Below are 11,841 nucleotides of genomic sequence, written 5' to 3'. Positions count from 1 at the left end.
TATGAATTCCTCTGCAGACACTCTGTCACATATGTTGGTGATATTCACGAAGCTGCTGTGGAGTAGCCAAGCAACTGGCTTGTTTATAGGACACACGGAAAAAAATTCCTGCCTATTTAACATGAAAGATGGTAACATTTTTATAACTTTAATATGCCTGCCTAATCACATAGGTGTGCCCTCTGCAGGGGTCCTACACCGTCCAGAGATTTCTACTCTGCAACTGGGCGGCAAAGGTGCTACATTGCTACACTGCCCCAATAGGAGCACTCTGAGCCACTCTATACATGTCCACAGGCCCCCTGAGGGCCTGACAAGTTCTCATGGACCTTTGCAGGTAACAAATAAGCAAGCCAGTCAATCCTCCCATGGACACCAGGGTACCTGGATAAGGAAATGAGATTGTGTTGTGTTGGTACAGGAACCAAGGATTCATAAATTTATATTCAATGCTAACGTGGTTTTACAGTTACATCCCAGGACAACAGAACAAGCAGAGCACATTTTTCTTCCTTCACTTTCTCCTGTCTACAGATCTCTTCTACCTTTCAAAGGAAACATTCATTCTTGGCCTTTCACACAGTTTGATGGTGCAGAAAGGGATGAAGCCTGGTTACAACATGGCTGTGTTCTGCGTGCTGGGTCAACATCCAGTCAGACAGCCAGGCCCATCTATAGAAGAGCACAGTAATGATGATATATTTTAGTCTTTATGGATGCTCATTGAAGGAAGCATCCATTAACTGAAGAATTCTCTGTCCTCACTGCAATCTGCAGAGACATCTCAGTTGGCACATGGCCCCTAGAAATCCACACTCCCATAGCAATGGTCCTACTTCCATGTGCCAATAGTCTCCTCTGCCAATGGTCCTCTTGATGTGCCAATGGTCCTACCGTTGTCTTCTGTGTCAATGGTACTTACTACATGTGTCAGTGGTCCTTTCTCTGAGTGCCAACAGTCCATCTCCTTCCCTGTGTCAATAGAACTCCTCAGTGTATACAATCAATCCTGCCTGCATAATGAAACAGGTTCAGGGCCAAGAAGAAAGACTGGAAAAATCACACCGCTGATGAAGGATTTATATCTAGATTACAGCACTTAGGGGCTGGGAGATGTATTTGTGGACAAAGTATGTGCTCCACGAGCACGTGAAGAAGAGTCTGGCTCTCCAGCACTCATTTAAGAAGCAAGGCTCTACTCTCCCTCATATTGACAATAAAAACCTTCCCCTCAACCATAGCTTGGAGCAGCCAAGTCCTCATTTTATACACAGATGAATTAATGATTACCAGAGATGTCAGGAAAATAAAAACATTTAAGAGAGAACCATGTTCAATGCAATGCCCGTCAAAATCCCAGCAAAATTCTTCACAGACCGCCAAAGAACGGTACCCATATCTATCACCATGCACAAAACTCAAGTCCAAATGGATCAAAGACCTCAACAATAAAACCAGCCACACTGAACCTTATAGAAGAGAAAGTGGGAAGTATACTTGAATGCATTGGCACAGGAGACCACTTCCTAAATATAACCCCAGCAGCACAGACACTGAGAAAAACAATTAATAAATGGAACCTCCTGAAACTGAAAAGCTTCTGTGAAGCAAAGGACATGGTCAACAAGACAAAACGACAGCCTACAGAATGGGAAAAATCTTCACTAACACCACATCAAACAGAGGTCTGATCTCCAAAATATACAAAGAACTCAAGAAATTGGTCACCAAAAGAACACATAATCCAATAAAAAAAATGGATAACAGACCTATACAGAGAATTCTCAACAGAGGAATCTAAAATGGCTGAAAGGCACTTAAGGAAATATTCAACATCTTTAGTCATCAGAGAAATGCAAATCAAAACAACTCTGAGATTCTATCTTACACCAGTAAGAATAGCCAAGATCAAAAACACTTATGACAACTTATGCTGGAGAGGTTGTGGGAAAAAGGGAACACTTCTGCATTGCTGGTGGGAATGCAAGCTGATACAGTTCTTTTTTATGTCAGTATGGTGATTTCTCAGAAAATTAGGAAGCCACCTTCCTCAAGACCCAGTAATACCACTTTTGGGTATATATCCAAAAGATGTTCAATTGTGCCACAAGGACATGTGCTCAACTATGTGTGTAGCAGCATTGTTTGTCATAGCCAGAACCTGGGAACAACCTAAATGCCCCTTGACCGAAGAATGAATAAAGAAAATGTGGTACATTTACACAATGGAGTACTACAGAGCAGAAAAAATCTTGAATTTTGCAGGAAAATGGATGAAGCTAGAAAACATCATTTTGAGGGAAGTAACCCAGACCCTAAAAGACAATTATCACATATACTCACTCATAAGTGATTTTTAAACATAAAGGAAAAGAAAAAGCTCACAAATCACGATCCCAGAGAACCTAGACAACAATGAGGACCCTAAGAGAGACATACATAGATCTAAAATACATGAGTAGTAGAAAAAGACAAGATCTGAGTAAATTGGGAACATGGGGACCTCGGAGGAGTGTTGAAGGAAAGAGGGGAGAGGCAGGGAAGGAAGAAGAGAAAAAATGTAGAACTCAATAAAAATCAATAAAAAAAGAAGAAAGCAAAATCAGGTTTGATCAAGGAAGACCCCCAGGGGAAATCTCCAATAGGAGCCCAGATGTCTGAGTTCTACATCTAGAACAGGTTCAAGACTGCTGCCTGAGATGATCAAGCCTCACAGGATACTCCAATCATGACTTGCTAATAATTATAATTATTTTTAGGTCCCCATAAGATTATCAGTGCCCCCAATCAACAAGAAGTAGCCTGAAAGACTATGCCTACATTCTCAAAAAATAAGACTATGTTTATTTTCCTCTGTTTAGAGTGTTGGTTACAAGTTTTTATGGATAATGGTCAGGAGAAAAGCTAAACAAAAGATATTGCATTCAGCGTTCTTGTTTTTTTTTTTAAAAAAAAAAGTGGGGGAAATGCTGTGAGACAATGGTCTTTTATCCTGTTACCTGTATAATTTTAAATAAAATGCCAATTGATCGGTAGCCAGACAGGAAGTAGAGGAGGGGCAACGAGAATTCAGGGAAGAGGGAAGTTTAATTCTACAGTAGTGATCCAGACTCAGAGGAAGCAAGAAGTGACTGCCTTGCTGAATAAAGTACCGAGCTACATGCCTAACATAGACAATAATAATGGGCTAATATAAGAGTTAAGAAGAAGCCTGAGGGGCTGGAGAGATGGCTCAGAGGTTAAGCGCATTGCCTGCTCTTCCAAAGGTCCTGAGTTCAATTCCCAGCAACCACATGGTAGCTCACAACCATCTGTAATGAGGTCTGGTGCCCTCTTCTGGCCTGCAGGCATACACACAGACAGAATATTGTATACATAACAAATAAATAAATATTTTTAAAAAAGAAGAAGAATCCTGAGCTAATGGACCATTCAGTTTATAATTACAAAACGGAGAGAGAGAACCATGATGGTTCCTTGTAAAATATTCAACATGGAGTCTTAATATTAATTAGGTTAATAGCTCAGGCTTATAACTAGCTAACTCTTACATCTAAATTAACCCATATTTCTTATCTGTGCTATGCCTTGTGGATTGGTATCTAGTCTTAGTACACCATGCCCATCTTGCTTCTCTCTGCATCTGCTGGGAACTCCTGACTCCACCCTTCTTCCTCCCAGCAGTCTCAGTTTGCCTCTCCCACCTAATCTTGTCCTGTTCAGGTATTGGCCAGTCATCTTCATTATTTAACCAATCAGAGTCATACATATTCATGGTGTATAGAAGGATTATTAGACAGTGTTTCATCACCATTATTGTCTAAGGTGGGTTTTAACCTTAACATGGTAAAACTATATATAACAAAACAGTTATTAAGTAGGAACAACAGTTACAATAGACAATTCATTTTCACTTGGCAAAATTAGAGAAAATTATTTATCTTATCTTTGTGACTTTAAACATTTATGCCTAATTTAACTTTTATTATAACTACAGAAAACTTTAACTATGGCTTTTTAGTCTTCAACTCTGCCAAAGACCCAGAATGGTGAACTCTTGCCTAACACAAGGATATTTGGCAGCATGGACAGTCATCCTATGTTTTTCTAAAAAGTTGAAACATCCAACTTTGGCCTACAGGTCTAGCATATCTGACAGACATTTCTGAGAAGGAATAAATTTGAAAGGACTGTCTTACCTTGTCTTGGCAAAGTTTGGCAGATGCCTTGTTTTCTGTCCTACTGGTCCAGTTTGGGAAGTATACTATCAGGAATTGAGGCAAGGGCAATTTCTTTGCCCAAATACCTAGATTTTACCATGAAGAAAACAAACTCCATGTGGAATTATTCAATGTCCATCATCATCTCTGAAATAGATTGGTACTGCCAGTAACAGACATGTATCATTGTCATGAAAAGCTGTCAGTTACAAAACAATACCATATTCTGTAAGTCATTGAAGATCAACTATTTATCTAAATATATCTGTATATGACATTGAAAATATACGTAATATGACTTTAAGTCTGACTATTATAGAAGACTATTAATCTGTATTTTTAAGTAAACATTGGTTTTAAATGAGTTATATAGCACAAAACACCAAACAGCAATAGAAATATACATATACTACAGGAAAAGATAACTTTAAACTTGTATCAATACACCAAAATCTAAGGAAAAAGGAGAAGTCTATAAAGATGATAGCAGTGGGAAAAGAGAAGAATATTTCAGTGTTCAGAGGACACACCAGTCCTATACTCAGGATGTCCATGGACTGTTCCTTGGGTATGTTTCTTTAATAGATCAGAGAATAAGTTCTGGTGGAATGGTGTGATGTCATCAGTGTCTGCAGAATGTTTGAGCTCACTTGGCAACAGCCAGTGCTCTCCTTACAGCTGTGAGACTGAGATCTGGGTAAGCTCTGAGAAAGCCTTTAGGGTCAAAAGCTTGAGAGAGTGGAGCAGGTGCTCACACAGGTGAGTGTCACCCAATGCTAAGCTAGACTGAATGTCAGGGCTCAACTCCTTCCTTCAGAGAGTCTTAGAGCTGTGTCAGAGATTCCCCTGGGAATCTCCAGAAGGACAACAGGTGATATGATGAGAATGGAAACAGGTTTTAGATTAAGAGAAACAGAGAACAGGGAGTAATGTAAACAAGGGGAGATGAATAAAAACAGGGAGGGTGTTCAAGAAGAATCTTGTCTACCAAAGACTGCTGTTAAGACGCAGCCATAAGGAAGATGATGTGGGGCACAGGATTTACATGTTTAGGGAGATTTAACTGCCTATGAATTTATAGTGGTTCATAGATATATGGAAAAAGGGATGACAAAGGAAACAGGTGTGTGAAGTCATTCAGCCTGAGCCTACTGGAACATGAAGAAGAAGCCATTCTTACCATTGAAAAATCTACAGTGGCAAACCCAGAGCCAATGACACACACTAGGCAAATCCAGAAATTACCTTCTGATGTATAAGGCAGTCAAGTGGTGAACTTCCTTACCTCACAGATTACGAAGACTAAGTAGGGTCTTCTTTATGTAGTGATTAAATTCTAATTTCTTAAGGAATCAATAATTATGGGTTATAGTTCTATGGTAGAGAACTTCCCCAGCATGTGTGAAACCCTTATGTACAAATCTCATTACCACAAAAGAAAAATCTTCTACCATTAACCATGTAACCACTATTACAACTTTTTTTATTATTATTTTGTTTTAGAAAAAGGATACACAGAAACAGCCTGGGGTTGGAATCAGGGTGGGCCCCTATCTTGCTCGGGAAAGCAAAGAAGACAGGATTCCTTTATAACTACAACAGCCGCCTCAGGCACCACACTGAAGCGTCATAACATAATGAAAGGTCAAAAGAAAAAAGGACATGGGAAAGTGAAAACAGGTGTGTATGACCCTTGGTGCTAGAAGCCTGGTCCCCAGATGAATGAAGGATGAATCAGCATGGCCATGACACCTAGCCCCACCCTCTTCCCCAGCCTGAGTCAAGCTCTACAGGGGCACAACAATGGTGTCCTGGTGAGGAAGAGGTAACTTCTTATTTACTTTTTATAACTATGTCAGACAGAAGATCAGAGATGTCAACTCTATCCACAAATGAGTCCTGCAAACAAAATGACACAAGGAAAGACGTGCAAGATGATAGTATTTGCTCGGCAAAAAAAGGTACACAGGAACTCTTTCTAAGCCACCTGTGTACATTAGTGCATATGGAAGTTAGGGGACAAACCTCTTAGATATCTTCAGATGTTACATGCAAATTCCACAATGTGTGTGGGAAGGGAAGAGCCCAGCGCTGGCAAAGCAGGCCTGGCTCATGTGCGGGTCTTCTCTTCCTGCAGCTCTACAAGCCAGCAGCATGAGGACTTCCATGGATGGCTCTGCAGGGGATGCCCCTGACCAGAACTTCAAAAAGAACAATGGACAAAGAAAAAGAAAACTGGAGACTGTCATGACCAGTATGTGCCTACATGCCCCTTGGCATTCGTGTCCCAGCATGAGTGAAACAGCTTGCCCTTCATGCAGAATCACTCCATCTTCCCAAACTATTCAAAATCAAGTTTTGCAGGGCCATAACAAAGATGTCCTCATGAGTCGGGACATCATTTCCTTGGTCACCTTTGTATCTATGGTAGATAGAAGATCAGCAAATTCTTCTGTCTCCATAGGGGTTTCCTGTAGACACAATGATATAGAGAAACAGGATCCAGAAAGTAGCTGGTGTTTGGTAAAGAATAGTACATAGTAACTCAATTTCTAGTCTCCTTTGTGGACAAGTGAAAGCCATTCCTTGAGACTTCTTCCGATGTCACATGGAATTATGAGAAGAGAAGAACTCTGCCATGTCCAGGTTGTCCCTCTTGTGGTCACATGAGATCTCCTCTTCCTGCAGATCCAGAAGACAACATCATTATTATCTCCAGCGATGACTCTCCAGGGGATGGTCCTGAACAGAGATCCAAGAACAGCAGTGGACAAAAAAAAAGGAAACTGGAGAATGTCATGGCTGGTATGTGTCTGCATACCCGTTGGCATTCATGTCCCAGTATGAATGATACAGTATGGCCACTATGCAGAGTCCCTCCATCTACACAAGCTGTCCTAAATCCACTCGTACAGGGCCATGGCAAGGGGTGTTCTGGTGAACCTGGACATCATTTTCTTGGTCACCTTTGTAGCTATGGTAGATAAAGATCAACAAATTCTTCTTCTGATAGGGGTTTCTCATAGACAGAATGATCCAGAAAAAGAGGCACCAGAGATCATCTGGGGCTTGGCAAAAAAAAAAAAAAAATAGTACATAGTAACTCAATTTCTAGTTTCCTTTGTGGATGAGTGAAGGCCATTCCTCTCAGACTTCTTCAATGTCACATGGAATTATGAGAAGGGAAAAACTCTGCCATGTCCAGGTTGTCCCTCTTGTGGTCACATGAGATCTCCTCTTCCTGCAGATCCAGAAGACAACATCATTATTATCTCCAGTGATGACTCTCCAGGGGATGTCCCTGAGCAGCAGGCCAAGAGCAAGAGAGTCCAGAAGACAAAATCACAGGCGGATGTCAAAGCAGGTATGTGCCCATCTTCCCTGGACACTGTGGTCTCTGTTTGAAGAGCCAGTTGCAGCTGAGTGACTACTTGTCACTCAGTTCTCAAAAAGAGGCCAGTTCCTAAGTAATGGTCAGGAAGTGACCAGGGTTCTCACTGTCCATCCACACTGAGAAGGTTTTGTGCCCACAGCTACCCAGGAAAGCAGACTGCAGGCCTCACGCATATCCACCTCTGAGGCTACCCCCAGAGCTGCCTCAGAGCTGAAGTTCACCAGGAGGAAGAAGAAGAGGAGCATATGGACTGTAGACCATATCGAGGGAACAAAGCTCACAGTAAAGAAGAAGAGAAGACCCAGTTACCGGCCTGAGGATCTTGAAGCCTTCTACCGAATTCTGCGTGGGTTCTCTGAACTCAGAATTGGATATTAGGGCCAATTCTCAAATTGAGAATAGGGTGTAGGGAGCTGTACTTAAAACCTCCCCAGAATGCTCATGGGTCTCCAGGTAACACAGATGAAGGCCCCCTTGTTTTTTGGAGCTTTCTCCTTTCTCTGACAAGTCCTTCAAGAGAAGAAACCAGGCTCATATGAGGGTACTGAAGTAATGGTGCTTCTCTACTCATAGACCAAATCCAACAGTCAAGACGGTAGAGACTGGAGCATGAAGGAATGTCACTCAACCCCGCTTTGGTCATTCATTAGCAGGGAGACACAAAAACAAAACAAAAAAACTAAACATTTACAAAATAAATTTGCTCTTAGTGCTTGACAGCTTCACAGGAAAGGATCTGAAGGCCATGGCACCTAGAGGTGGGACAGCAAAAAGACAGGAGATCTCTATGGCACTAGTAAGGCACAAAGGTCTCTTTAGGTGGTATCAGGTCATAGATCTGGGACCAAGTGTGGCAGATTGTGAACAGCACCCAGGTGCTCTACCCAGTACAGCATCTACCAGTCATCGGCAGTTGTTTACTTTGTGTTAATGGAGTAAACAGACGATGGACGTTCAGTTCCCCAGTCTCATCAGCTGTGATTCTGTGTCCAGGTCCTACATGTGGCTGTGGGCTGCCATATTGGTAGAGGACAGAATGTGTTAACACTTTGAGCACTCTCTCAGACAGCGCCCTCTGGGGGTCAGGGACATTGCAGAGGACCCATTTTGTGCACCTGTTATTTGCCTGGCAGCTGGTGAAGCACACACAGGACCTCCACCCCACACCAGCAAGTCTACTTAAAAGAATGGTGCCTCTAGGAAGGACCTCAAAGACAAATGAATTCCTGCGGAGCAGGGGAATCTGGTCCCTACCTCAGAGGGAGAGGAGAGCCATGCTAGAGGGATGTTGGGAGGCTGTAAGCATGGAGCTATGGACTTTCCATCTTTGCCCAAGGAGTCAGTCATCATACAGAGCAGGGGAACTTGGTTCAGTCACAATATGGCAAACGGGAAGATAGTGGGGTAGTGATCTAGGCCACACCTAAGGTTTTGAGTGAAGTAAAATTTAACATTGAGAAACATGTTAAATTCCTTCAGTGAAGAAAAGTATCAAATGCCATCATTGACCAAGCTCAGGAATCAACAACACTAACATCAACACGTAAAAGCAACATGGATGGGTCAATGACAGGAACAAACTGTGTTCTTGATAGGAAGATTAAGACCTTAAGAGAGGTCCTGCTTCCTCTCGGTATCCATCTCAGGGGGAGAGGTCTGGCGGCCATACATTGCTGACAAAGATCCCCCCACAATCGCACACATGGTCCACCAGATGGGAGATCCAAGTCTCTCTCATGCTTGCTTTCTCTGCAGAGGATCCTGTGGTCCAGAACTTCTTGGCAGCTGACATTTTCTTCAGAATGACCGACAAGGTATCTGGAACCTCAGATATTCTGCAGTCACTGCCCTCAGGGATACACAGAAAACATAAGACTGGTCTAGGCCAGGATAACCCAGGACTGCTCTCCAGGACAGAGGCAACAGAGACTTGCTGCCCATCCCTATTATATCCCCCAAATTCCTTCCTGGTTTTCCAATTAGCTCACATCCACAAAGCAAATGTATTCCACTCCCCCTTTCTGTGTATAATTTGGAGTATAATGATCAGCTGCACAAGGTCCAGGCCCCACTAAGATGTCTTGCCCTCTTGTCTACTGCCTGCCTCCCCTCACCTGCTCTCTGTCCACACAGTACCTGCTGTCCATGGTGGTGGAGTACTTTGGCCGACTCGGGCTTCCTGGACATCTCTACAACAGGATCCACTTCTTTCTGGCCCTGTGAGCATCACGAGGGAACCAATTTGTCCTCACCCCCATCAGGACTAAGTGTTGACCCTCAGTCGTAGAGTTGTTGAGTTTCAAGGAACTACTAGGCCAGGGAGGGAAGAGAGGGTCTTGGCATCAGTAAAGTATTAAGAATGAGTAAAGAGAAGGTACCTTTTCCTGGGATGAAAAGTGAATGGGTCCTGCAGGCATTGTACCAGGATGCCCTGTGATGGTCTAGACTGCTTCCCCACCCTATCTCGAGAACTTCATGCTCCCCCACCTGGCTTCCACTGTCACCGTTAGGAATATGCACTTCCCCTTTTCTGTGGCAGCTACATCGCCTGTGACATGGAAGAAGATGACCCCATATCCAAGAGGAGCATCTTTCAATTCCTGCTGGGCACAGACACATGGCAGGACTTATACAAGGACTTCCAAAGGCTGCAGGGGGAGTTCCTCCAAGTCATAGATTACCGAGCCTGGGTCACACGACAGGAGTGTGAAGAGGTCTCCCAGGGATCAGCCCGGGGAGTGGGTAGACAGGGTGCTGCCCAGAGAAGAACAAGGATGGGTCCATCCTCCTGGACTCACCTCTCATTTCCCTTTCAGATCCAGAACCAGAACCCACACCACTGGGTCTGGAGCCGGGTGCGACAGAGCGCCCCTTAGGTTCCCAGGCCTGGGGACCGTCAGCAGGTTAGTGGAGGTCCTGGCCAGGGGCTCCACACGCAGGGACTAGCCAGGGTTCCTGAAGCTGTGATCTAATCATATGTGGACCTGAGAAGGAGTTTTCTCTTAGAGGGCAGCATATGTACATGTGAGCACTGCTGAGTTGCAGAAAGAGCTTAAATCCCAATACTCCAACTGGACTGCATCACAGGACCATGCAAGTCCTGACATAAGGTTCCAATTTGCGCATCCCTTTTTCTTGTGTGTGTGTGTGTGTGTTTTTAATTAGCAGGAAAAAAAATTGAACTCACGTTGTCTAGGAAAGAACCCCTGTTTGAGCTCAGGTAATATGTGAAAATATATCTAGTTGAGAAACACTGGAGTAATCCACTCTGGAGAAGAGACTCTCACTGTGTGGCTCTTGGGAGAGAAAAGAAATTCCCACCTATGCTCTTAGGATCTGTATGTTTAGCTTCCACATGAAGGGAGGTTCACTGAGCTGGGTCCATGAAAGACATGATCAGGCCACATTTCTACGGACAAATGAAGTCATGGGATCACTAGTCTCTGTAAACAGTGAGAGTGTTTGGAAGGAAAAGGAGGGAGTGGGCAGGGGATTCTGAGAGCAAGTCCCAACCATGACACAGCAGAAAGAACCCTGTCTGGCATCATCCGCCAATGCGCACCTCATTCAGTTGAAATTTCATTTTCTATTTGGATTTACTCCAAGTGGGGAGAGAACTCTAGTGAAATGCTTAAGTGTCTCTTCTTCCAGGCATATGGTTGTGCTCATTTAACCCACTAAATACCCTGCCATGCTACAGCCCCATCTGTCCCTGCGGATCAAGAGTGTCAGTGTGAAGATGAAATCAGGGACCCTGCCTTATAAGATAAACCCATTTTAGTGGAAAGTTTACCTCACCCCAACACTTTCCTAGAATGGCAAAGTTCACTACATACACATAGAGAAGGGATCTCGGGATTCCAAATCCAGTAGCAGTAGTCCCGGCTACTCGGGTTTTGTCACTTGGAGACACTGAGAAGTGACATGATCTTCCCTAGTTTTTTCCACTGTGAACTTTTGGTATGATGTACAGGGGTTCACCTCTATCCTAACCACAGGTTTTTTTTCCCTCTTTTTCCCCGTGTAGCTCCTGCTCACCCCTGCCATTTCCTCCCCTCAACAAGACACAAGAGCTCTTGCCTACGATACAAGTACCTGTAAAATCCCACATTCCACTCAAGGCTCTCCTTATACCTTCACGATGAAGGACCCAGGAAGAGGATGTGCCCCAGCAGTGCTTTTATTATTTTTGTTATACTCTTTTGGCTATAATTATATTATTTTTCT

General features: G+C 43.4%; 1 protein-coding gene across 1 annotated transcript; it reads left to right on the top strand.

Moving 5' to 3' along the window:
* The first annotated feature begins 5,803 nt into the window (after positions 1-5,803).
* On the top strand, positions 5,804-10,490 carry LOC126496721 (speedy protein E4-like). Its single transcript, XM_050134285.1, has 8 exons — positions 5,804-6,181; positions 6,909-7,025; positions 7,468-7,584; positions 7,754-7,960; positions 9,370-9,428; positions 9,748-9,833; positions 10,154-10,328; positions 10,431-10,490. The coding sequence occupies exons 1-8, from the start codon at positions 6,073-6,075 to the stop codon at positions 10,488-10,490; spliced, it is 930 nt and encodes a 309-aa protein (XP_049990242.1). The 5' UTR covers positions 5,804-6,072.
* The last annotated feature ends 1,351 nt before the right edge of the window (positions 10,491-11,841 follow it).

Source organism: Alexandromys fortis, unplaced genomic scaffold (genome assembly GCF_014885135.2).
Source record: "Alexandromys fortis isolate MF-2015 unplaced genomic scaffold, M_Fortis_MF-2015_v1.1 scaffold_6, whole genome shotgun sequence".
In the NCBI taxonomy this organism is placed as follows: Eukaryota; Metazoa; Chordata; class Mammalia; order Rodentia; family Cricetidae; genus Alexandromys; species Alexandromys fortis.
The sequence above is the reverse complement of the archived record's forward strand: the minus strand, read 5'-3'. Positions and strand labels throughout refer to the sequence as shown.

Bases quoted from the DNA above. Each gene is read 5' to 3' on its own strand.
- LOC126496721 (XM_050134285.1), top strand. From the start codon at position 6,073: ATGTCAGACAGAAGATCAGAGATGTCAACTCTATCCACAAATGAGTCC. The intron at 7,585-7,753 runs GTATGTGCCCAT...TTGTGCCCACAG, and splicing joins ACAGGCGGATGTCAAAGCAG to CTACCCAGGAAAGCAGACTG. The intron at 9,834-10,153 runs GTGAGCATCACG...TTTCTGTGGCAG, and splicing joins ATCCACTTCTTTCTGGCCCT to CTACATCGCCTGTGACATGG.